The sequence below is a fragment of the Aspergillus fumigatus genome, chromosome 1, assembly GCF_000002655.1.
Source record: "Aspergillus fumigatus Af293 chromosome 1, whole genome shotgun sequence".
NCBI lineage: Eukaryota > Fungi > Ascomycota > Eurotiomycetes > Eurotiales > Aspergillaceae > Aspergillus > Aspergillus fumigatus.
The window spans coordinates 4460714-4485543 of NC_007194.1; the positions used below are offsets into that span (position 1 = coordinate 4460714).

General features: G+C 50.6%; 11 protein-coding genes and 1 non-coding gene across 12 annotated transcripts; 7 read left to right on the top strand and 5 right to left on the bottom strand.

The window, feature by feature from the left end:
* Positions 1 to 3: 3 nt before the first annotated feature.
* AFUA_1G16450 (uncharacterized protein) lies at positions 4 to 1953 on the top strand. Its single transcript, XM_077803999.1, has 2 exons — positions 4 to 784; positions 849 to 1953. The coding sequence occupies exons 1-2, from the start codon at positions 539 to 541 to the stop codon at positions 969 to 971; spliced, it is 369 nt and encodes a 122-aa protein (XP_077660167.1). The 5' UTR covers positions 4 to 538; the 3' UTR covers positions 972 to 1953.
* A 1703-nt stretch (positions 1954 to 3656) lies between these two features.
* On the top strand, positions 3657 to 6501 carry ADS-4 (bZIP transcription factor). Its single transcript, XM_747919.2, has 2 exons — positions 3657 to 5154; positions 5210 to 6501. Exons 1-2 carry the CDS (start codon positions 4176 to 4178, stop codon positions 6184 to 6186), a joined length of 1956 nt encoding a protein of 651 aa, XP_753012.1. The 5' UTR covers positions 3657 to 4175; the 3' UTR covers positions 6187 to 6501.
* A 639-nt stretch (positions 6502 to 7140) lies between these two features.
* On the top strand, positions 7141 to 10386 carry AFUA_1G16470 (ribonuclease Z; the record flags this gene model as incomplete). Its single annotated transcript, XM_747920.1, has 1 exon — positions 7141 to 10386. One exon carries the CDS (start codon positions 7141 to 7143, stop codon positions 10384 to 10386), a length of 3246 nt encoding a protein of 1081 aa, XP_753013.1.
* Positions 10387 to 10621: 235 nt separating this feature from the next.
* On the bottom strand, positions 10622 to 12742 carry AFUA_1G16480 (putative acid phosphatase; the record flags this gene model as incomplete). Its single annotated transcript, XM_747921.2, has 7 exons — positions 12463 to 12742; positions 12384 to 12396; positions 12287 to 12321; positions 12210 to 12225; positions 11970 to 12135; positions 11553 to 11887; positions 10622 to 11493 (listed from the first exon to the last, which is right to left on the bottom strand). The coding sequence occupies exons 1-7, from the start codon at positions 12550 to 12552 to the stop codon at positions 10622 to 10624; spliced, it is 1527 nt and encodes a 508-aa protein (XP_753014.2). The 5' UTR covers positions 12553 to 12742.
* Positions 12743 to 13041: 299 nt separating this feature from the next.
* On the bottom strand, positions 13042 to 13983 carry AFUA_1G16490 (putative short chain dehydrogenase/reductase; the record flags this gene model as incomplete). The annotated part of the gene is made up of 1 exon (XM_747922.1): positions 13042 to 13983. One exon carries the CDS (start codon positions 13981 to 13983, stop codon positions 13042 to 13044), a length of 942 nt encoding a protein of 313 aa, XP_753015.1.
* Positions 13984 to 14905: 922 nt separating this feature from the next.
* Positions 14906 to 16307, top strand: AFUA_1G16500 (GTR/RAG family Ras-related GTP-binding protein; the record flags this gene model as incomplete). The annotated part of the gene is made up of 5 exons (XM_747923.1): positions 14906 to 14911; positions 15079 to 15176; positions 15227 to 15328; positions 15377 to 16060; positions 16112 to 16307. 5 exons carry the CDS (start codon positions 14906 to 14908, stop codon positions 16305 to 16307), a joined length of 1086 nt encoding a protein of 361 aa, XP_753016.1.
* Positions 16308 to 16830: 523 nt separating this feature from the next.
* AFUA_1G16505 lies at positions 16831 to 16935 on the top strand. Its single transcript, XR_013344478.1, has one exon. It is a non-coding gene; the product is annotated as an uncharacterized ncRNA (small nucleolar RNA).
* Positions 16936 to 17395: 460 nt separating this feature from the next.
* On the top strand, positions 17396 to 18333 carry AFUA_1G16510 (putative heme/steroid binding domain protein; the record flags this gene model as incomplete). The annotated part of the gene is made up of 2 exons (XM_747924.2): positions 17396 to 17761; positions 17842 to 18333. The coding sequence occupies exons 1-2, from the start codon at positions 17522 to 17524 to the stop codon at positions 18331 to 18333; spliced, it is 732 nt and encodes a 243-aa protein (XP_753017.1). The 5' UTR covers positions 17396 to 17521.
* A 239-nt stretch (positions 18334 to 18572) lies between these two features.
* On the bottom strand, positions 18573 to 19238 carry AFUA_1G16523 (40S ribosomal protein eS25; the record flags this gene model as incomplete). The annotated part of the gene is made up of 4 exons (XM_747925.3): positions 19191 to 19238; positions 19074 to 19119; positions 18673 to 18882; positions 18573 to 18595 (listed from the first exon to the last, which is right to left on the bottom strand). Exons 1-4 carry the CDS (start codon positions 19191 to 19193, stop codon positions 18573 to 18575), a joined length of 282 nt encoding a protein of 93 aa, XP_753018.2. The 5' UTR covers positions 19194 to 19238.
* A 294-nt stretch (positions 19239 to 19532) lies between these two features.
* AFUA_1G16540 (WD40 repeat domain-containing protein) lies at positions 19533 to 21587 on the bottom strand. Its single transcript, XM_747926.3, has 3 exons — positions 21141 to 21587; positions 20259 to 21085; positions 19533 to 20175 (listed from the first exon to the last, which is right to left on the bottom strand). Exons 1-3 carry the CDS (start codon positions 21160 to 21162, stop codon positions 19585 to 19587), a joined length of 1440 nt encoding a protein of 479 aa, XP_753019.2. The 5' UTR covers positions 21163 to 21587; the 3' UTR covers positions 19533 to 19584.
* A 227-nt stretch (positions 21588 to 21814) lies between these two features.
* Positions 21815 to 23465, top strand: AFUA_1G16550 (tRNA-dihydrouridine synthase family protein; the record flags this gene model as incomplete). The annotated part of the gene is made up of 2 exons (XM_077804000.1): positions 21815 to 21964; positions 22020 to 23465. The coding sequence occupies 2 exons, from the start codon at positions 21815 to 21817 to the stop codon at positions 23463 to 23465; spliced, it is 1596 nt and encodes a 531-aa protein (XP_077660168.1).
* A 305-nt stretch (positions 23466 to 23770) lies between these two features.
* AFUA_1G16553 (CENP-X/MHF2 family protein) lies at positions 23771 to 24561 on the bottom strand (the record flags this gene model as incomplete). Its single annotated transcript, XM_747928.3, has 2 exons — positions 23883 to 24561; positions 23771 to 23818 (listed from the first exon to the last, which is right to left on the bottom strand). The coding sequence occupies exons 1-2, from the start codon at positions 24483 to 24485 to the stop codon at positions 23771 to 23773; spliced, it is 651 nt and encodes a 216-aa protein (XP_753021.2). The 5' UTR covers positions 24486 to 24561.
* Positions 24562 to 24830: the final 269 nt, after the last annotated feature.

The window sequence follows — 24830 nt, forward strand, 5'->3', positions numbered from 1 at the left end:
TGTGGTGAATACTGTGGATTATGCGGTGAATACTGTGGATTATGCGGTGAATACTGTGGATTATGCTTTTATTTGTAGTGGGATGGAACAGTCAGTGTGAGTCCTTTTGGTCAGTAGAGGGAGAAATGGATGTGGAGGGTTTAATTGGTATGGAATATAGCCCCTCGGGGTGAAATACTAGTAGTTGCTCGATGCTGTCGGTTAGATAGCCTTTAGTGGCCTCAAGAGAAACAGTACCTGGAATAATATCAAGAAACCATTAGTGGATGTTCTAGATAAAGGTGCATAGCTATCATAGCAGGATTTTCGCCACTTGAAGCTTAATATGCCTCATCATCGGTGACAACCCTTGCAAATCACCCGCCTCTGTACTCAGCACAACCATTCTCTGCTATTTGATGAACTTAGATATCACCAGTCAGGCCACCATGAGAAGTGCTCAGGACAGCAAAATGGCAACTATCATCTGACATGTGTCATCAACGCAATCATGACCTCATCCTAACCAAACTTCTGAACTCGTAGTCATATAAGGGCCATGGGCTCCAATCAACCATTTCGAAAAGCAAATCAGCAGTCAACTGGACATCAAATCAACACCTTCACAATGACTTCCAACTACAATCTCAGAAGGGCCGCTAACCCAGCCCAAAATCAGGCGGAAGGGTTGGCTGGCGAGCCCAACTTGCAGTCTCAGTCGCAGACCACACCGGGACTCCAGTCGCAAACAAGCCAGCAGAAGAGCCAGCAGAGTACTTTCCAGAGCTCGGAATCCACGAAGCAGGTACACGTTCGGTTCCCCTGAGCCCAGGTAACAAGCTTTGATTATTGACTTATTGGCCGACCAGACCTCCAGTGACAATGTCCAATGGGGCAATCAGCCTGGAGACTTCAGTGCCTCGGAGACGAATCCAAAGCCGCCTGGATCGTACCATTTCACCAAGGACCAACTGTCTCATCCTCAGGAGTAATGATGCTTTATGTCTGATGGGGTTCGACTCAAAGTAAGCTGTGGTAGTGTAACATGATGCGTAAAAGTGGATATGTATATGAACATCTGTATTAAGAATGCTGGACATGACATTTTGAAACGGGTATTGCGTTGAAGACATTGAGATCTGCATTAAATTGTTAACATCAAACTGTCTGGTCAGCCTGACATCAAGTAGTTAGAAGAGCATTCGGAATGCATGAAGCCAGCCCGCTGCCTAGTTGGTCAACATCCTTGTAGCAGAATGCTCTGCTCAATTGGGCGCGGGAGTACTGAGATGGCCAACCTCGCTCACAAGATGGCCGCACGGAGAATGAATGCGCCATTAGCCGATCGGTAGCGCTTCACCTCATATCATCCATTGCAATGAGAGACCAGCATTCTGGAACCCCTGAAGACGTGTATGACTCGATATCAAACCGGGGCATGGAATCGTGGTTGGGGAAGCTTCGCAATACAACCCAGTGTAGTAGTAGTATCAGATCAGACTAGTGGATCGTTCTCAACCAACCCACAGATAACTATAGATTAGATGATGAAACAGGGGCGTGGCGAGAAAGCAGCCTTGCACGGAATCTTCCACGATTCACAGTCCACCATTCTCGAGTCAAGACGCCCAGGAGGCTTAATTGAAACGATAGAGTCGAGGGTCTAGACTGGGCCGAGTAACACCGCATGTGAGTGGACGGACTTGATCAATTCCGACAGCTATTTTCTCCCGTGTAGGTTCCATAATCATTTACCCAGATGGGTATGTCGTTCGCAGGTCCGTGGTACGAGGACCGGAATCCTGCCGAGCTCTCCTCAGCAGGAGGATAAGCTCGGATATCTGCATGATCTGTGGATCGGTAGACAATCAGGCGAGACTCGGACGTTGGATGGATTATCCCACGCAGTACCTACCTACTTCGGGCCTGCTCAGATGGCTGTGATCGTGCTGCGCCTCGACCGACAGAACAAAGCCAATCGCTTTTAAAAGATACACTGTAGCCTGGGCGGTGGCGTCTACTGGTCAGCCGAACGAAAACTCTCAACGCCGATACCGGATTTGGCAATCTGGTCCGGTTGATGTTTATAGTTGCCGCAGTCGATGTCGGTTTTTCATTATCACAGCTGAACCACGGAGTAGTGGCTGAGTTTCCAATAACAGGGCGAGCCATTTCCAGTGGAGACAAAGAGACAGATTCATCGTCAGTTTGAGTATTTGGATGGGAAACACATTTGCCGGTTTAAACTTTGGCAAGAGGCTTGTATGTTGAATCCGCTGCCAATGATTCTCCATTTGACCCATTCAGTTGCTAAAGCTGAGCAAGCAATAGTGGTTAGACGGCTAGCAAAGTGGCGGTGCGGCTAGTCGATAACTACTCTTACCACAGTGACAATGGAGACGTACAGACGAGTACTCTGTGCGGTAGAACGGAGCATCTAGACAGATAGCGGACTGCAATCTCCGTATAACTAGAGTATTCTTCAACCTCTCTAGCCGTGCCAAGCTTTGGCTCAGATTTCACCATGATCCACCATCATAAACCAGAAAATGGGAGACCTGGGGATTGTAGGAGCCGAGAATCAGTCAAAGCGGTCTGAAAGCCTTCTAGAACAACGTTGATGTCCGAAAAAAGGCAGAGGGGCGATCTCTACGAGCTACTCGGTCTGGTCACTTGTTTACATATTAATAGATGACCATATTATTACCAAAGATTTAATGTAGCAAACGAAGTCGTTCACCTGCACTGTCCTCTTCAAATGTGGTGATGATCAGTTATTCGGATACAAAGCTGTATTGCTTGTCCTTTGTTGTCTGTTGTTTCATGCTAACAACTGGAATGTACCGTAATGATTTCTGTCCCAGGGATACGTAAATACCTCTCTAAGGTACATCCAAGATTCTTGGTTGAAGCATAGACTGTTCAGTCTTAAGTTTCATGTCTCAGCAACATATCACTCAAATATGCTAACATCCGGCATTTATCCATTTAATTTCCAGGGAAAACAGTTTTTCTTCACATTTAAGCAAAACTCATGTATTATTGGCTCAGAATTCTGAGCCACATATGTCATTTCATGGTCAAAACGGATCTAGGGCTCTACTGGAGAACGTTCCGGGAAGGGTAACCAATTAAATTGATCCTTGCTGCCCTGGAAAAGGGATGGGGGAGCGCGATTTCGTCGGACACACAGACCTGAAACAGTAAAGCGCCAGTCCACATAACACCAGACGAGGACTACTGCGATTGATTACTTGGGGCACTGTCAGGGGTACTATAATACCGTCCCTAGTACAGAGTACTTGGTTGGGGGCTCTTGTATTCCTGGTTGAGGATGACATATGACACAAACTTAACATGAACATGACATGCAGGTGGTCGACTGCTGCATAAAGGATCTCTTGTTGACCTGATCTGACGATCAACTACCGTGGATTGAAGTAAACAAACTACCAGATCTTGGTGGAAGATCTCCTGATTGTCACCCAAGACTTGCCGTATCCAAGACAGTAACAATACGGAACTGGTAAGGAGGGTGGATCCCCTCCTTAGGGTGCAGCATTGTTAGCCCTAGGTCTCAAACCAATCAACAGCCACAGCAGGCAAAGGAATCCGCTTCTCAACGCTGAGTCAGCTGGAGACGCGCAAGCTGCTCTACCTAATGTGGTTTCTATTCCTGGAGAGGACAAAGTGCCCACTTCGCAGGCCTCCTTGATACTAGTACTGTAGTGGCTCCTCCAGATTCCTTGTTCTACCGCGACCAATCTATGGTACCTCCCGGCTCCTGTCGTTCTGCTTCACGTTTATGATCCCTCATAACCTATCATCTATCTATCTGTCTGTCTTTCTACAACTATCGCCCTTTCCACCGGTCGATTTCAATCTCCCTGACCCATCCTACCGTTGCTACGATTTCGACCCGCCTTATCCCATACCTTTTCTCCACCCTTTCCATTGATATCGACTCCTTGGTTCATCATCTCGACTTCATTTCCCTATCCATTCTTTCCTCGAAGGATATCCTTCTAGAACCTCGTGCATACGCACATCCCTAAAATCTCTATCAGGCCTTTCAGCGTCATTCGCTATCTACATATATCCGGCCGTCCTATCAAACTAACCATCAATTGTCCATCGTTGATCGCCCGGTCGCTTCATTCGGTCGATATCGGAGGCCCCTGCAGTCCATCAACAAAATGGCGACTCTAGCAGAACCCCCTACGGTCATGTCATCATCAACCTCGCCGATGCCGACCGTGTACGAACAGGACATTGACAGCTTCATCAACCTCGATCAACTCACCTACACATCCGCCGAACAGGCTCGACCAAAAGCCATTCTCGCAAGCCAGCCTTCTCTCCCCAGCTCAGATTTCACCGCCGGCGATGTTCGCAGTGCGACATTCGCTGCCAATGGTCACTCACCTATGACTTTCCAAGGGCCTAGCCACCAATATGAGGAACACAAGCAGCAGACTGGTCTGCCACCAGGAGCCCTAGCCCAGGCAATGAACTTCAATCAGATGGCCGGCGTCACTTTCGGGAACGCGAGCCCTGCTTACCAGATGAATGGCGACATGTTCGCTAGTAGCCACACGAAGCGGGAAGACACTTCGTTTGATTTCAACAACATGTCTTCTCGTAACCCGTCGGAAATGGACCTGGAGTCTGATGGCATGGGCGCGATTCCTTACTATCTCTCACCCAATGTCAGTAAGAATCAATTTATTGATCCCAATGCCCTTGGGGGTCATGAAGTCGTTTCTGCCGGACCGTCCACTCAGGTCGGCCGCATGTACCCGGGAATGCACCAACAACAAGCAGCCATGGCAAAGGCGGCTCAACAACAACAAAAACAACATGAGATGCTTCGTCAGCAGCAATTCCAGCAGCAGCAACAGCAGAGCCAGCCCCCTCGCGCCGCGAACCCTGCTGTGGAGGAGCGGATTACGCGCCTTTTGCAACAGCTGAGACAGAGCGCTATGGGCGCTATCGAGGACACCCCATCGCCCTCTGCGTCATTACCCCAGATGGCCAAGATGAAGAAGGATGAGCAGGATATGGACGAAGATGAAAGGTTACTTGCTAGTGAAGAAGGAAAGAAACTCAGTAGCAAGGAGCGTCGGCAACTACGCAACAAGGTTTCGGCACGCGCTTTCCGATCGCGCAGAAAGGGTATGCTTCTGATACTCGAACAGCGACCATATCTGCAAATGCTAACTTTACCTAGAATATATCGGCCAACTTGAGTCAGAGGTCGCTGCACGGACCAATGAAGCCCACGAACTACGTCTTCAGAATCGTGTTTTGTACGAGGAAAATGCTCGTCTCACCGACCTTGCTCGCATGCTTCTCTCCTCCCCTCATTTCTCTCAGTTCCTCGACGAGATGAGCGTCAATGGCGTTCCCACGCCCAATCTACCTCAATCTCAATCCCAGGTCCCTCAATCCCAGGTCCCTCAATCCCAGCCACAGCAGCAGCAGCAGCAACCACCACAACAACAGCAGCAACAGCAGCAGCAGATTAAACCTCAGTCTCAACCACAGCCCATGGGGCAGCCACCCATGCAGGCTAGCATTGTCAGAGATCCCACTCCTAATCACAGTATCCCAGTCCCTCAGAACCCTCAGGTTGGCATGGTCATGGTTCCTAATCAACCGATGGATGTTTCTGCAATGGGTCTTAACAATAGCGCCTGGAACACAGGAATTGACATGAGCTATGGCAACACTCCTGTATTTGCTGTCCTAGAGGTTCCCGAAGGTCCCGCACTCGACGCAGAGATGCTCTCCGGAAAGAGCTCTACTTTGTTCAGAACATGTCTGCCAGAAGTATCCTCTGCAAAGGATGAAATCCCCATGATCGAGCGGCCGCCAAATACAAAGGAGGAGACAAATGATTCTCCTGTCGGTGTCGAGAACCCAGATATCCAGTTTGACGAGTCCGACCCTGCTTTCGCCCTCTTCGCCGACTCCCCCGCCAAGGCCTCATCGTCAGACTCCCCTGTGGAGTTTCCTTGCACCATCCGATCTGAAAAGTCGTCACCTGCATTTGACCTGGTGGTCGAAAATGAGTCCAAGGCCACTGCAGACCGCTTTATCGTTCTTTGCAACAGTATGGAGGCAGCCTTCCAACGCGTCTCTGTGATGACCTCTCATCTTTCATGCTTTCCCCGCGCCGCGCCCGAGCATTTGCGATACCTATAGGATTTTGTAGATTCCATTCTTGATATTTGTACTCATTTGGGCTTGTGAGCATCCATCTCTTGTGAGGATACATACTCCCCCTCTTTCCTTTGTTCATGGCATTTGACTGTACATCTGCGTCCTGCATCTCCTTCATACTCTCTCTCTTTTCCTTCGGTTGATCGTCAATTCTGGGTTATCGGAGTCTTGGTATATTGATGGACAGGTCTCGCTTCTGTTTGGTAAGGGAATAGGAATTGGACCCCGGGTCCATTCGCCATTAGGAACCGGTATTAGCTGTAGTCGAATAAGATCAAAAGTCAGAATAAGCTGCAGTTTTTCAAAATACAAATAAAGAAATACGAGAACTAAGTATTCGTAGCGTTTCAATCGTAGATGTGCTGCGTGCTCTATACCTCCGCTGTCAAAACACGCCAAGATTCTTTAGGCGGAGGCAAATCTAAAATCACTCAGCAGCTCAGGTATCCTGACTCGCAAACAGAGCCACTCATCCAAGACGACAGTCAGTCAATCCTGGTTTCAATCCTGGATAGCTCTCTATTGACTCACTCTTGGTTTGTGCAATGATTGCGCAGTGTCATCCATTCCTTCGGTGAAAGCTTTTCAACAGCCACATTGGCTTCCCTTCTTTTTTCCGGGAGGCTGTTCACCAAAGCCTTTCGCCTGGTTCCGTCGCCAGCAGGCTCTTCGTGCTTCTCTAGAGCTGCGTCGTACCTCAAGTCGCGTCACCGGGTCTACGAAGGTACATCTGGGCCTCCCAAATTGTCAGTTAGTCGTCCGTTCAAGGCTCTTCGAACACGCGACTATCGCCGCGACATCAATCCAGAGGCATATCTTCTCAGAGCGCCCAAACTCGTATTCAGACGAGGGAAAACCTACGTTATATACAACCCTGCTTCGCACCAGGACTCCGGCTTCGACTCTACACCTACTTCCCCTGTTGGAAACAAGCCAATGAAGTTTTACTACCAGGTGCTGACGACGCCGACGGCCGATACGCCGGGCACGACCGTCGTCCTACATTTTCCGGAGAAGCGGTATTTCTTTGGGCAGATCTCGGAGGGGACCCAGCGGGCCTGTACGGAGCGTGGCGTCAAGCTATCCTATCTTACAGATATTTTTCTGACGGGGCGGACGGAATGGGCTAATAACGGCGGGTTGATCGGTGTGATTCTCACGCTGGCGGATGGGCTGGCGAGCGCCGCAAATGCGCTGGAGCTTACTGCGCGTGAGAAAGAGGCCAAGGGCCGTGGTGGTCAGCCTGTCAAACAACAGGCTCAGCAGCAGGACGGGCAGGCTGACAGAGGCACGTTGACGATCCATGGTGGTCGGAACCTGACGCACACCCTGGCTACTGCGCGGCGATTCGTTTTTCGCAAGGGGATGCCGGTTTTCACGAGGGAATACGACTCGGAGAGTCTGTCCAAGTCGGGTTCTCAGGCACGCACCGCTGATCCCTTTGAGCAGCCGACTTGGTCAGACAGGAACATCAAAGTGTGGGCCATGCCCATTCGACCCTCGCCGTCGCAGCGGTCGGGGAGGGCATCGCCTCAAGTCGGGCCTCAGAGTCCAAGAAAAAGGAGCTTGGACGAGTTCCAGGAACGTCACGCTGACAAGCCTGCTCTGAGCCAGCGGACTCGGGACCAGATCATGAGGCAATCCGTCATCTCCGACATGTTTAATTCGTCGTGGAGGATGGATGCTCTCGTCGAGACTCCTTTGGCCGAGGTCAAAATGCCTGCGGTCATGTTCGTCCGGGACCCAGAAACCAAAGACCTGAAGCCGTACCATGGCCCTGCTCCTGGAAGTGACAAGCCACTTCCTGACATCAAGGTGCTCGTGCGTCAACCCTGGCCTGGAGCTGGTGTGGAGAAACTCCCGCCCACAACACGGTGCGACGAGGCGGTTTCTTACATCGTGCGCAACCACGATCTCAGAGGCAAATTCGATCCACAAAAGGCAAAAGAGCTGAATGTTCGCGCCGGTCCCAACTTTGCGCGTCTGACGAAGGGCGAGAATGTGCTGTCTGAGGACGGAAAGACCGTCACCCCCGATATGGTCTTGGGTCCACCACGGCTCGGAAAGGGACTGGCAATCATCGATTTGCCTACCTCTGACTACGTGGATGATTTGGTTGACCGGCCGGAATGGAACTCGGCCTCTGTCACCAGGGGACTAGAGGCCTTCCTGTGGATCCTAGGACCGGGTGTAGGCGACCATCCTCGCCTCCGCGAGTTTGTCGCTCGCATGTCGCATTGCAAACACACCGTCTCCAGCACGGATTACTGTCCCAACTACTTGGCACTGAGTAGCGTGGCAGGGTCCTCCATCAGGCTAGCTAGGTTGCGCGGCGAGAATTATCCCGTCCCTGTTCATGACAACAAGACCCTGCCACAGCCAGGTACTCCTACGAGCGAATCAGAGACAACCAAGGAAATGATCCGCAACTCGCCATTCGAACCGGTCAAACCCGGCTTGGTTATCGACATGGAACCCAAGTTCGAGCTTAACCGCTCAGAGGTCGTGCCACTGTTCAACCCTGCTGAGACCGTGCAGAGGATCCCTCGCTCAATCGAGCAGCGGGTGACTGCCATCCGTAGGCGGGTCATGAACCCCCAATTTCAAGAGAAACTGGCCGAGTTTCGTAAAGATCTTCCTGGGGCCAATGTGGAGATTGTAACTCTGGGAACTGGCTCATCCTCGCCGTCCAAATACCGCAACGTCTCCAGCACTCTCGTCAATGTGCCTGGCGTGGGATCCTATCTGCTTGATTGCGGTGAGAATACGATCGGCCAGCTCAAGCGCATGTACGAACCGAAGAAGTTGCAAGAGGTGCTGCAGAACCTTCGGCTGATCTGGATCAGCCATCTCCACGCTGATCACCATCTTGGCACCGCTTCCGTCATCAAGGAATGGTTCCGTGCGAACTACCCAAACGGCGTACCTGGAGCAGGCGATGTCGAGACCGACATGCGCAAGATCCTCCAAGAAAAGCGCCTGTTTGTCGTGTCCGAGGAGATGATGATCGGCTGGCTCGAGGAGTATGCCGGCGTCGAGGACTACGGCTTTGGAAAGCTAGTGCCTCTGGCAGCCCATCCCAGCTACATCAACCCAGACTCCAAGAACACGACCAAATTCACCTATCGCCACTGCCGTGACGACGGCTCCTACCCCGGGTGGGAAGCAGACGGGAGCCGGCCTCAGACGTCCACGCTCGACTTCAACGACGATTCCTCCCCATTAGCTCCCCTCCTGCGTCAGGCGACCGGACTCGCTGATATCCTCACAACCAGGGTGTCACACTGTCGTGGGGCCATGGCCGTCTCCCTCGTCTTCCCAGATGGCTTCAAGCTCTCCTTCTCCGGCGACTGCCGCCCATCGACCAACTTCGCCACCATCGGTCGCGACTCAACCGTGCTCATCCACGAAGCCACCTTCCAAGACGACATGGCCGTCTCCGCCATCGCAAAGAAACACTCCACCACCTCCGAAGCCCTCGAAGTCGGCCGCATGATGCAAGCCCGTACTGTCGTCCTCACCCACTTCAGCCAGCGGTACCAAAAAGTCGCACACGTCGACCACGGCGCCGGCGCCGGCACCGCAAAACCAGAACCCGAACCCAAGCCCGCCCCCATGACGCGAGTGGACCTCGACGTGCCCGACGATGAACCCGAACCCGCTCCCGAGCCTGTACCCTCCACCCTAACCGTCACCCCCGCGGAAAACGAAAACAAACCACCCCTCCAAGCCCCCGTCACCGCCGCCTTTGACTACATGCGCATCCGTGTCGGCGACATCCCCATCGCGCAGGCCTTCGCCCCCGCCATCGAGAAGCTGTTCGACATCCTCGAGCGCGCCTCTGCAGTCGAAGCAAACAAGCAGAAGAAAATCCGTGAAGCGGCTGACGCCCTGGCAAAAGAGAAGAAGCAGAAGCAAAAGAAGAAGGGGGCCGCTGGGGCTGAGCCGTTATCCTCTGCCACTCCCGCCGCCGCTACCGGCGAGGCCATGGATATTGACCAGGGTCGATCTGTGTGGAGCGCTAGCGAAAGCGAGAATGGATGGGGCTCGAACGACGACGAGTGGATGGATCGGTTTTGGCGTGGGAAGCACAGTCGGAGTCGGAGTCATAGTAGGAGTAAGAGCGCGAGCGGACGGCGCTCGAGCCCGAGTATTCGGACGAAGAGTGGTGATGCTGTTTAGATTAGAATATTCCATGATAGACGGAAGTCCTGAGCGAATACATATACGGACAGAATTGTATCCGTGGTTTCATTTCGCACTATGGGTGCATGCATTTACGCAAGTCTATTATTGTTGGTTATTGACCAGCCAGCGACTATATTACAAACTGTGCTTTCCAAGTACATCCATTTATCCCAGTCTACTGGATTACAAGAGGTGATTACCCTCTATGAACTAGCCCCCGAAGGTATTACTAGAACCCGGCAACAGCCTTCTCCGCATCGTCCTTACCGTACAGTCCCTCCCCCAGATTCTGTACACACTCCTCCCTCCAGTTCTTGGGCGTGAACTTATCCACGATCTGCTTAAATGCATCAAGCGTGCAGAAGGTCTCGTCGCCAGGGAGATGGTTCTCCGCTTTCGCTGCGCAGCCGGGAATCCGGACCGGGACGTCATTGTATCGAATACGCACGTAGTGGTTTTGCAATGCCTGCCGGGTTGAGTTTGGCAGAGAGGAAAGCGGGGTGCGGTCCGTGTTGGACGAGGGCACGGCATCATGCCCCGTGAGGTACGAGACGAGACTCCTTTGCTTGGCGGACGGGGAAGGTGACGATGGAGGTTGGTTCTCCACCCGGGAGAAGAGTTCAATAGCGATCGAAGAGGTGAAAGGCGGCCATTTGGCGTCAAAGGCGCCCACGCTGCCCAGGATAGCGGCGAGGGTGGTATCGTGGCACCCACTCATGGCGAACTTGATCGCCTTGCCGTTCTCCGTGGACGAGCCAGACGCGGAGCGCTCGCTGCGCCAGCCGCCGTTGGCAGCGGCGTTGACCATACGGTCGACTACGTCGCCCATCAGGGCGCCGATCCCGAGTTTCCGGTATTCCCTACTCTCCGCATATCCTGCGAACCACTCGTCGACGGCGATGGTGTTGGTGTACTCGCGGGCTTTCTTGTCATAGAACTCCGCGGGTAGTCTCGTGGCGGGCCCATGGGCATCGGTCGCGTTGATCGTGTCTTGGATACCGGAGAGGCGGGGATGGGAGTCAACGGCGATTCGGGGAGAGGCTTCGGGCATCCACTTAGACCAGAGGCTGTTGAGATAGTTCATTTGTTCGGAATCGTTCCCTGTAGCGTTATCATTAGGCTCGACTTTTCACTTCTTTGATTCCGAAACAGTAGCGTACATCTTTTCGCGGCACGATCAGCGAACAGCCGGGCCAGTTGCCTGAACCGTCGGCAGTTACCCTCATTAGGAAAGAGTGTCTCATCCGAGAAAGAGCGAGCAACAATCACCGGTGGAGGGAAGTCTTGCGTACGAGCACTGGCCGGGTACATGCCCCAGAAGGCTTGTTGGAGAGACTCCAGAGCTCGAGGGATAGGCGTGGCGCGAAGATACATATCTTCCGTATCCGATTTGATCTTTGGCATGAAACCGAGCTGATCGACATATAGGTGTCTCAGGCGCTGGCCCAGCTCAAATGTAGTCTCCCGCCCTCTATCTGTCAGTTCACCATGTTGGCTGCAAAAGTCGCGAAGCGTATATCCAGTCAGCTATCAGGTCCTCACAATTACCAATTCGTCTCGGAAGTCGGTGAACTTGCCAGATGCCCTCTATGTCACCGGTCGCACCCACGGCAACAACCGACTCGTCTCTGTCACCAAAGGCTTCCATTTTTCTTCGCCATTGAAAGCCATTCCACGATGAGAGGTCCTTCTCGCTGGCTGCCATCTGGATCATCCGACGCGCGACATTGCAATACGGCCAATCTTTGTGCGGTCATCGAGTTAGGAACGAGCAATAAGGTTGAGGGCGATCGTGAATTCGGTTCGGGGCTTCTTACATGGCGCGAGGCCCGCCTTGGAGATGTCAGCTCGAGTGTCATGTATCAATCTGATCGGAAATTGCAATGTTACATACATTCTGAAATCGCGAGGAGACCGGCGTCCGTTCACCTTGAATAACCGTTCTTAGACCCAATTGCTTGGAGATGTTTCGATAGCGGGAAATATCGTACCGTGACGAAGAAACTACATTCTCACTCAGTATGCTTGATTAACTCGGCGCGGAAAATACGTTTGTATCTCATCACATACCACCTGGACCAATTGAAGCTGAAGCTCCTTTGGATAGAGCTTCTCTAGCTCTTCCTTGGAGTAAGGCTCGCGGGGCACAAGAGTCGTCATTGGTAACACCTCACGTAGAAGTGAAGAAGCAGACTGGTTATTAGCAATCAGAGGGGAACCTCATGGAAAAATTCAAAGAAAATAGCAATTGGGTGCAAAGTTAGTGTTGCACCATGCACTAAAAAGAGCGTGTGTTAAGGTGACTCGGATCTGGCAATTGATGACGCCAATGGTGGTGCACAAGAAAGGGGCCAATCAAAGCAGTGCCGAGGATTGCCTGTCGTTCTCATCGACTCCCTTGAGCATCCTATTCCCTGCCTACAATTCCTTGCGTTTTTTCCACGACACTGACCTCGAGATATTCTTCCACTACGGACGGGGTCAAGTGAATCAGATTTGAATATCATTAAGCGAGTAAGTTGACTATCTGCAATGACATACATACGTGCTGCGCTTCTCGTTAAAATTCAGTTAGCCTTGAGCAGCATAGCGATAGAGTTTGCTATTCAATATGTCGATAGCTCCATGTGTTCGCTTCATCAGATAACACTATCTCTTCTTCGCCCGTTTCGCTTCAGCCTCCCGCTTCATGGCTTTGATAAGGGTCCCTAATATCTGAATCTGCATTTTGCCTGGAATTAGATGAAAGCTCAGACCCTGGAGGAAGTGAGGCCAATATGCCCAGACAACCGGTTTGCCGCATCCGACACGATTCAAGGCCGCGGAAGCCAGCGTGCGAGAGCTTGGGGTGAATAGGCCCACGGCCACATCATTCCCTTGACTCTTAGTATTTCCCACGCGTAGCCCGAGAACCTCCACGTCTTTTCCGTCGAGCGTCATTTCGGCTTGCAACGACCGGGTGAAGGATTCCACGAATCCCTTGGAAGCACTGTATACTGTGAGGGTCGGCATCACATAAGCTGCTGCCGAAGAGACGGCGAGAATGAGACTCGGGCTATTCCTCTCCAGGACCGGCAACAGGACGCGCGTGATTTGCGCCGTAAAAGTAGAATTAAGGCTGATGGTTGCCTGCACGTCTTCATGTATTAAATCGGCCAGTCGCTCGAACAACTTCACCTCCCCTCCAGCATTGTTGACCAGAACAGTGAGACGGGCGTCACCAATCTCTTGTGCAATCCATCTGAGATCTTCAGAGCTTTTAAACGCGTCAAAGACTATGATCCGAATCTTTCGGTTGGGGAACTCGGCCAGCAGCTCATCGCGTTTTCGTAGTAACTTGTCGTGGTTCCGACCGTGTAGGAAAACGTTGAATCCACGCTTGCAGAGTTCCTGGGCAAACCCGAAACCTATTCCATCGCTGGCGCCGGTCACCAAAGCCCACGCATCTTTTCCAGCGGGGTTATAGCGAGAGAGACTGGAGGGTCGGAGGTAGCAGTAAACATGGCGGGCAACTTGTACGGCAAGATAACAAATGGCTGCAGCGCCAATATAGCTGAATGCGGATTTCAATTCTTCTGGTGTTTGCAGCATTGTACAGGGTCGTTGGCGATTAGTTGCTTCTGGATGGGACAGTGCGCGTAGGCGCTAAAGGACTCAGTTTCTGGACGAACTAGACATGAGAGAGAGAGAGAGAGAGAGAGAGAGAGAGATTTATATCTCTGGCGCTCGATCCGTCTGAGTAGCGCTGGTCAATAAGGATTTAGTCGTTGAGATTAGAGCTGTGTGGAAGAAAGTCAAGATCTTTGAACTACATCTCTCCTACTTCGCCGTGGGAGGGGTCTGACGGTGCAAGCGTGCGATGAGATCATCCATCACAGGATCGTGGCTGTCGACCATCATGATGCGCGACTAGTTTCTTTCGGCAGGGGCCTAACATGCCCGAGGCAGTATCTTCTCATGATACTCCAAGGATGGTGGAGGGGGAATTGGAGAATAGCAATGAGACTATTTGTCTGGATATCTCTCAAGAATACCCAAAGCGAGGCAGTTTGACGCTCTTTCACAGGAACTCTGAACGCCAAGCCAACCTAACCCGGCTTATCTCCAGGACCACACTGCACCTTCACCTTTATCAACACACGACCTTCTCGCTGCCATTGAGATTCAAGGTATTGACAGCGCAGTTGTCTGGGTCGCATCATTCTTCCGTCTGCGATATCGTAGTGAGCTAGAGAGTATCCGTCCTACGCAGGAACTTCCCCAATTACGTTCTGGTTCACTCTTGTTCTGAACCTCCTGGATAGTATACACCGTCACGTGGATGCAGTCAGTGTTCAGGCTTCTGGTCAAAATCACAGCGTGCCTCGCCATGAGGCTGAAGATCTGACCGTCTTTCAACATTCACTCATCATCTTTGTCCCCAGTGTCGCATATTGCACCCTCAAGCAGCACATTGGATTACTGACCTGTGTTCTTCACTACCGTCGGCTTGTCTGAAGCCTCTTCACTCGACATGGATGTAAGGAACCCTGCTTCCTGGTCAACTTCCTCGCCCAACTATGCTGGGCATTACAGGAAATGCCACATTGACGATCCATTGTTTTGCTCGAAGCTTGTCTCTCTGATGGAATTGACAATTTGTCGCAATTAATGAGTCTACTGCTGAGCTGACCTCTCTTGTCTCAGATTGCAAACCAGCATTTGGGGCCGCCGGTACAAGGCAAACCGGGCACGAATAAGCCTCGAGATGCTAAACCGCGCTTACTTCTGATGGGGCTTCGCCGGTGAGCTATCCGTGTCTGAATGATTTTGACGTGTCGCTAACTCTATCCAGGAGCGGCAAGTCATCCATCGCCAGCGTTGTCTTCCATAAGATGCCGCCAAATGAGACATTATTTCTAGAATCAACGACCCGTATCCAGAAAGATTCGATTCAGTAAGTACTCCCCTGCACTGCCGTATCCTGTTCTTACACAGTCTTTAGCTCTTTCATGGACTTCCAAGTCTGGGATTTCCCTGGTCAGCTAGAATACCTCGAACCGTCATTTGACCTAGAAGCTATTTTCGGCAGTTTAGGCGCGCTTGTATGGGTGATTGATGCCCAGGATGATTATCTAGACTCCGTTGCTAGGTTGAACCGGACCATTTTGACCGTTCAGCAATACTACCCGAACATCAATATCGAAGTCTTCATCCACAAAGTTGACGGGCTTTCAGACGAATATCGCACAGATACCTTCCAAGACATAGTCCAGCGTATCTCGGATGAGTTAAGTGATGCCGGCTACGAGAATGCCCCGGTACATTACTATTTGACGTCAATCTATGACTACTCTGTTTTCGAGGCTTTCAGCAAGGTGATCCAGAAGCTCATCCCGAATCTCTCTACATTGGAAAATCTGATCAATACCCTTGCGAATAATTGTGGTTTCGAGAAGACATACCTCTTCGATGTCCTGAGCAAAATCTACATTGCCTCGGACACTCGTCCCGTCGACATGTCATGTTACGAAATGTGCTCGGATTACATAGACGTAATTGTTGACGTCTCAGAGTTGTATTCGTGGGACCATCCAGACCGCAAGCCCAAGGGAGATCAGATACAAGAGGCGGAAAGTCATGTTGTCTTGCATGACGAGACCATGATACATCTGATGGAAATGAACAAGTGAGCTGTCTCCGACATATCTATCGTTGAAAACTGTACTGACTGTTCAAGGTACCTATGTCTTGTCTCTGTGATTCGTAATCCTGAAGCGAAAGAGAAGAAGGGGCTCATCGACATGAACTGCCGCACGTTCCAAGAAGCGCTTAATGATGTGTTCTCAAGGAGCTGGGAGCAAGACCAGGATACAGATCATGCAGGCCAGGAGCAGACGCAGCCTCAACTAGTCGAGCAAGGCCCAAGGAGCTAAGAACATGGAAAATGTACTTGAAATTAACGAAACACTTTGTACTGGCCTTAAGTCTTCGAAGCCCCAAGTGACTGGGCCGTGGTCCCCCTATGGTAGTATTCTCTCTGTTGAGGCTACTGCTATTCATGATATCTCGATACATACACTATCTCCAAATTGAAAGTTCGATTTGATCAAGGTGCTAGACCGTATCTACATATGTTAGGAACCACAGTCAAGTAGGCATCAGGCGCCAAGGCATCATTAACTGCAGACCCACTTATCGAAATTTTCCCTTTTCGAGAGCTTTAAAAAGTTTCAATTCTCGTCCTCTGCCTCTTCTTCTTCTTCTCTCTCACTCACTAAGCAATAATTGGTAGTGCAATAGCAAGAGCTATAGCATCAAGCAGAATGTGTCCTTGATTAACTGACATCCCAAATCCAGCATGTCCGATCACTTCAAGCATTCTCAACTCCCTATGATCTGTAAGTGCATCTGCCTTTTTCGTTTCACCCGCAACAAAAAATTCCTCTCCCCCCTCTGAAATGATGAAAACCTTTTCCACATTCGCAGTTTCCACGCTAGCCGTCGCTAGAACCCATCTTAGACGTGCTCTGTGCGCATTTTCTTCCTTGGATGTCTGACTTTTTGACCACTTCATCTTCTGCTCTTGCAAGATTGGGAGTGAGCTTTGACTGATTGATATCATTAGTTTTCTAGGTTCTGTTTCTCAATGGCGGGTAGCATCTGAATAGATATAAGTGATCCTGAGCAATCTGGGAAAAGGTTGTGGCATTTCTTGAGAAATATTATGTGGCTAGACACGCATTCGTCGCAGAAGCTTAGATCTTGATGATAATCATAAGTCAATGATCATACAACTCTTTCTGTTTACTGGGATACTAGTCCTGTAAGGTGCTGTGTCTGCTCAATGAGTTGAGAGCTAGATGGACGTAGTACAGTGAAGCGATAAAAAGAACAACCAACAGTGTGACCATGTAGATAATATACCTGAATGCTGAGGCGGCAGCTCTGAATGAATTCAAATTATATACCAGTTGCACGTCGCGCTCCATAATTGTGAAACCATCGCCTAGAGGTAACTGGTGGAGAAGTCGGAGATACGGTCTTACAGCTATCTGGCCTCGGTTCCCAAGGCGAACTTACATGCAACTTACACCAGCACAGAACAAACCAAATGCCATCCAGCATTATCTGAACAACAACCAGCACCATGTCCGAACTCCGCCAAAGACAAGTTCCCGCGCAATCTCCCTCGACATCCGACAAACCCACGAAATCAGCATCGCCGCGACGAAGCGATGATGGCGGAATCAGCGTCGCCGACATCATCCGTGTGCTGCTCACGCTGGTCGTAGCATCCTGCGGGCTTTCCTACTACATGACCGGCGAGTCTGTCCTCTGGGGATACAGGCCGTGGTTCACAAGATGGCCAGTCTTGGTCCAGTACATTGTTAGCCAGCCCCGTCTTTTGCGAGGGCTCTTTGCTCTTTCCCGCCGTCGTGCCTCAACGATGATGCTAACAACGCAAAGAAAGGACCCGTGTACCTAACACCAGACCAACTCGCCCTCTACAACGGCACCGACCCCTCCCTCCCCATCTACGTCGCCGTCAACGGCACCATCTTCGACGTCTCCGCTAACCGGCTCGTCTACGGCCCGGGCGGCAGCTACAACTTCTTCGCGGGCCGGGATGCAACTCGTGCGTTTGTGACGGGCTGTTTCCAGGAGGACCTCACGCATGACCTTACGGGTGTGGAGGAGATGTTCATCCCCCTTGAGAATGAGGAGGAAGACAAGAAGCTGAGCAGTGGGGAGAGGAAGATTCGGCGGGAGCAGGATAGGAGGGTGGCGCTGGGCAAGGTGCGGAAGCAGGTGGCTCACTGGGAGAATTTCTTCCGTAACCACAAGAAGTACTTTGCGGTGGGAAAGGTGGTCGGCCTGGAAAATTTGCCCAAGGAGAAGAGGGAGCTCTGTAAGGCGGCGAGGCAGCAGCGGCCGAAGAAGAGGGAGGTGGTGGGTTGATGTTATAGCAAAACTGGCGTGTATGATGGTTACGATCAGGTCATAGGTATCTACGAGTCGGAATAGCAAGTTTGGAACAGATTTTGTGAGATCGATTCTGTCAAATATACTTGACATATGCAGTAGCGCGTGCTTTCACACCAGAATACATCATTCGCCCAGCCAGACTTTCCGAATTTTATAGTGATATCATTCGTAGCATAAAAAAAGGACCGCGAGAAATATCCGTATGGGATCGTTTACTCAGCGGTAACGGCACGGGCTGGGAGCATTCAGTTAGCATTGCAATTCAACAGCGACAACCACACTTATAGAAATGCAAGCAGTGCGGGCACATACTGTAGATGGTCATCTTGGAGTGGCCAACGACCTTCTTGATCTGTCCCTTCTCCTCGAGATCAGCGAGGGCTTTGCGGGCCAAGCTGCCGTTGATCTTCAGACGGTCGACAAGGGTGGCAACGGTGATGAGGCGGTAGGACTGGACTTCCTTCTGGAGTCTCTCGGCGGTCTGCTTCTCAAGGACGACGGCGTGCTGGGCCTTGTCCTTGACTGTACAGTGAAATCAAGTCAGCATTCGTCCAGTCTCCGACCCCAAGCTTCGTTGATCCGACAAGTGTCAATCTCTTCTCCCCGACGAAAAAAAAACCGATGTGGTATTTTCATTTTCAATTGGAAAGATGATCATTCGCTTCAACGGTTTTGGGTGATATGATGATGGGAAGACGATGGGAATTGCGTACCCTTGCCCTTGGACCACTTCTTCTTTTGCTTTCCTGCGCCGGCGGCCTTGAAGATAACATTAGTATCGCCTCACTTTAATCATAATCGGAATGGGACAAAGCGCTTCCAAAACGTACCATTTTGACTGTCTGATGCGGATGTTCGACGGAGGAGCTGCACAGAACGTCGGCCAGAAGTTTGAATACCAAGTGCGAAATTGAGTGGGGGATGACTAAGCGTCACGTGCGTATGAACCCTAAGCCCTCTCGTTGATGCTGGCTCGGTTAGCATGGCCCCGCCTCCTGGATATGATTGGCCAGCGGGAAGTATATCCAGGATGGGTAAATCAGGCTTCAATGTTTGAGCAGGTGATGGCTATCTTGATCCATCTCCGTAGGTTTTTTTTTCTTATGAGTAAAACATCTATGGTTTGTAGACTAAAACACTCGATCACAAGAATTCATTACTCGTCATAATCATCCGCAATAGCCCAACTGAATTCAACATCATCTGCTCGTGTTCGAGCAATAATTATTTGAGGACTTTGTTTACGCTGTAAGCTACTTTAAACTGCTGCGCACCGCCCTCCAACTCGAAATGACCAAGGACGTAATCTTCAAGTGTTCCGAACCATAACGCTGGCATATCATCTTGACCTGAAGACAACCATCTTACGTCGTATTTTCCACCTTCACCTCGTGAAATCGGGACTGGGATAATTGAGGGGTGTCTGTCAAGCGACCAATATCGGATAACGGGGACAAGAATATTAGATGTAGTTACAAGGAACTCGGTTCTCGAAGGGTGCCATACGACTTGTCGGACTGGATGGTCATGAAGTAGGACTGAGACGAGGCCGGGCTCCGTTTTCAAATCCCAGACCCAGACAACATTGGGTCGTGTCTGATCGACTGTGCTGAGAAAAGCACCGTTGGCACTGAACGCCATAATTGATGCGCCCCGAGGTGGACCGCTTGACTCTGAAATCATGCTAAAGGCAGAAGATACTGGCAACTCTGTGTATCCAAGACTCCCATCTGCCGTCACAAATCTCTCATGCCAGGCGCTTAGCGAGGGCTGTTCCATTGGGAATGCATGTGAGAGCGTCATGCAGCAAGAAAACTGTACCAGTCATTAGGATTACTCGTAATACACGGTAACAAACCTCCAGCAAACAAAAGAGAGCTCAGAGGACAATGACTTACCGTCTTGGTATTCAGAATGTCTATCGTCCCATCCACTTTTCCAACCGCTAACAGGTCCGAAGTACCGCTTTGGCTAAATGCTGGGCTCCATTCTATGCTTCTGACCCCGAGGTCAAAAGCACTTTCCGAATCAGGCGAGCCGTTATAGGTCCTAAAAAGGTTTCCATCTGCTGTATATATTAAGAGTCTTGTACCCGCACTTGCCGCATCCCAGACGGCGATCCAGTTTCCATCCGGGCTCCATTTCAAGCCCTGAGCATCCGACGTCGGCAAGTTGACTCGATTAACCAGCTCGTAAGACCGATATTCATGGATAGTCAACACGTCGGACGTTTCTGGCTTCAGTAGGATAGCAAGCTGTCGCGTTCGCGGTCGAAAGCCAAAGCCATTATAATGTGAGACCTTTGGAGATTTAATGACCTGGCTACGACCACTGTCCAGCGAATGGATCGTAAACTTTGTGTTCCATGCATGGAATACAATAATCTCATTCTCATCGGCGCCAAAGTCAATGTTCAGAGCACCGTATTCGACATTCTCGATCTCAGCGTGCAGCTGCAGGGGATGAAGGTCCCAGACCAGAATACGGGTATCGGTCGCACAGAGGATACGTCGTTCTGCGCTCTCTTTTTGGCGGTTGATGGTATCTGACTGGGCGAGTTGGTTCGGCCGCGAAAATCTCAAAAATCTAATCGGTGTCTCTTTGAGCTTAACGATTTCTACCTCCTGAAAGTCAGAACATAGGGGACTGAGGTGAATTATGAGGTCTTTGCCATTGAGTTGAGCTGCAAAAGCTCCGTCATCCGATAGGAAAGCTGTCGATGAGCCTGCCATCATGTTATGAAGCTGTCTGGATTTGGGGTGTGTGCTCATTGGACTCACCTGCCACTACTGTGGAGTCCATGATTGTTCCCTCAGACGTATAACACGCAGCCGGAATAACTGTCAAACCTGTATCGAGTTATCGGAGGCGCATAAGACAACTGCTACTCATACAGGCTTTGCCTATGAGCTACATCACTTTCTCTAAATCTTACGGAAGATATCCCAGTTACTGTCGCTGTCTTCATTGCCCATTTCGGACAATAAACACTGCCAAGCTTCTGTTCGGATTATATAAGCCGGTACAGATGTTAGTTAATTAACTAGGTATCTAGTAGACCACGGCTTGGTTTGAAGATCATTTCTAGTTACAACGTCATTCTCTATAAATCCGCAGGCCTTTGGCATAGAGTACGACAATCAATGAAATGATCGAGTGTAGACCTCAATAACCGCCGGTTGTTTACGATTCTATCTGTACTCATGGCAATGGCGACTGGAATGATGGTTAGAGATAAGATAAGACTCGCTCTGTTGTTTTTCCGTTCCGGATAATCGCCGCTGAAGGGAAAAAAAAGGGCAGTGTTTATTAAACCGCCCGGAAGGCTACAAGCGAAGTCAGATTCTTCTAGATATCTGTTTCTCCTCTATCAGCCACTATAGGGACTGTGCGCTTTCTTACCCCACTGCCGGGGCCATCGTCTTTTGGCCTCCGACGTCGATTCTTTGCAAAAATGGCAGTGTTAGAGACGCAGCCTGCTCCGCAAAAAGCGCCCGAGAGCGCAACTGCGGAGCCTCGGAAGAAGCTATTCGGCAGAGAGTTTTATGAGAGCTTAGGAAGTCCCAAGTATATTGTGGCACCTATGGTCGACAGATCGGAATTTGTATAGCCCATGCCACTCCTATCAGCGCATCCGGACTAACCATTCCATCTCCCAGGCCTGGCGCATGCTGACTCGTTCGTTCATGCCACCCGATGACCCGAAACCAATACTTGCCTACTCCCCCATGTATCATGCGCGCTTGTTTCGAGAGCAAGCGAATGTTCGCTGGCAACATTTCCAGCCTACCCGAGCCGGTCTCGACAAGAATGACAATTCCCTCTACCTTGACGGCAACCCGGCTTTTGACAGACCACTTATTGTACAATTCTGCGCCAATGATCCTGATGATTTTCTAGAAGCTGCCCGACATGTTGCGCCCTACTGCGACGCTGTTGATCTCAATCTTGGATGCCCCCAAGGTATTGCGCGGAAGGGCCATTACGGAGCATTTCTCCAAGAGGACTGGGACCTGATCTACAAACTGATCAACCGACTGCATAAGGAGCTTCCCATTCCAGTTACAGCCAAATTCCGCATACAGGAGTCGAAAGAGAAGACGCTGGAGTATGCGAAAATGATATTGTCCGCCGGAGCTAGCATAATCACACTTCACGGACGCACAAGGGAGCAAAAGGGTCACAACACAGGCTTGGCAGACTGGAGCTATATTCGATATCTGCGCGACAATTTGCCGCCAGAGACGGTCATCTTCGCAAATGGGAACAATCTGAACCATGATGATCTGGAACGTTGTCTTGAGGCAACAGGCGCGGACGGTGTAATGAGCGCGGAGGGTAATCTGTCTGATCCGGCCATCTTCAGCAAACCTCCCCCCGTTGGTAGCGAGGGACGTGAGTATTGGAGGGGTAGAAATGGAAAGGGCGGATACCGTATCGATGCTATTTTCCGCCGATACTTGGACATCATCTATCAGTATGTCATAGAAGTTCCAGTTCCAAAGCGGAAACCTCTCTATCTCCCTTCAGATCCCAAAGAGCCCGAGCAGGCGTCGCCTACAGTGCCAGGGGAAGCCAAAGCTGAGGATGGCCCCCCGAAAAAGAAGCAAAAACGGGACAAGGCGAAGAGACCGAATTCTCCCAGTCTCGGAGTGATGCAAGGACATCTTTTCCAGATCCTGCGCCCAATGGTCTCGAAGCACACGAATGTACGAGATGCGCTTGCAAGGTCCAGACCAGGTGATTTAACAGCGTTCGAGCACACTCTGTTCCTCGTCGAACAAGCAGTCAAGGAAGGTCTCGATGAATATGAAGAATATCCAGAGCGCTTTGAAGTGCCTCCTGATGCAGATTTGAAAGGCTCCAAGGCAACAATCGCCGAATATGGCAGACCCTGGTGGGTTTGTCAACCCCACATTCGACCTTTGCCGGAGGAAGCTATGGAAAATGGAGCTTTGAGGCCGAAGAAGAAGGAACTCGCAGAGGAAGATAAGGCTCAGATAGACGATTCGTCGGAGCCGAGAATGACCTCGGACTCCAAACTTCACCCTGCTGAAGCTGCAACCCCGGACACGACGACACCGGATCGTCTGGTCAGTGGTTAGTCCAATGGCTTCTAAATCCTGGTGCCACAATTCAGCACGTATATATTGGCCTTCATCCACCATGACACATGTCGTGGTCTGATATGACTGTAAATAGATTTTGACGGTTCTGCATAGCGTTTTGTGTCATTATCATATCTCGAATAGACACTTTTTCTTTCAAGCCATGTCTAATCAAAGCATCTCATACCCCCCAGTCATAGTTGTTTCATGCTATCATAGTCATGCAGCTGGTATCTCAACCATAGACCCGAATAGAACTCCTTAAACTCCAATCCCAGACCAAAGAACCAATAAAGATGAGTCTAGAAGTCCAACACAAGCTGCGGAGCCATCTTCTCAAGATCCTCGACCTATGCTACATGTCAGTAAACCAAATTCATGGCAGGTCCAGTGCAATTGAGAGCGGTATCATACCTCTAAAAACCCATCTCCAATCGATATTTCCCCAGGACGATCAGCCAACCCCTCAGCCCTCTCATAAGCTGCTCTAGCCAACGCCTCCCTTACAAAAACATCCACATACTTAGCCACAACCTCATTCGCATCCTTCGCAATTTTGGTCTTCTCGCTCTTGAAGTGATGGTGTAATAACCTAGTGAGCAATTTCGGCGGGATAGCAGGCTCGCTCGACATCACATCATCCGCCTCATCATTATGTGTGATCTCCGCTAAAATGTAATCTGGTTCTTCGGACGGCGATCTATCGCGATCTTGACTGCCGGTATCCGAGCCTTCAGATCCAGACTGTGGTTCGGAGCCTGACTCAGAAGCTGGAGCGCTAGGTCGTGCGGGAACTCTCTGACGAGAAGAGGAGGCTGTTGTAGACCCAATGGCGGCCTTGCGCATGCCCCTTGACGAGGACGCAGCTGCGTTGGCTGTGTTTTTGACAGCTTTTTTGGTTGATGTTGATGTGGATGCCGAGGTCGATGGTCCGGCGGTGGTGATGGTGTCTCGCGGTCGTGGGGGGTTGAACGGGAGGCGCCGGCGCTTTTGGGTGCCTTGCCGTTCCGGAGGCATTTTTACGGAATACTTGACCACTGTATCAAGTACTTTTTCAATGGTAGTATGCGTATGCTGCGTGTTTTAGTGCCTGGCTTCAGACACGGAGATGCCGGAGACACGATTCGCGCGAGAAACGCGAAGTCACGTGATTCATAGTATCTGTAGCCTTTTCACTCTTTGCACCGTCTCGAACCCAACCATTAGTGTTCATTTGTGGTTTTATATGCTCGAGGAACTTTAAAATTATTGCTTACAACCTATGAATACCAATGTTAGGTGGTCGTAATACTTCGTTGTGGGAAGTTGTATGTACTCTCAATCTCCATTGATCCTCCGTAGTATAAATATAGAACTAACTAC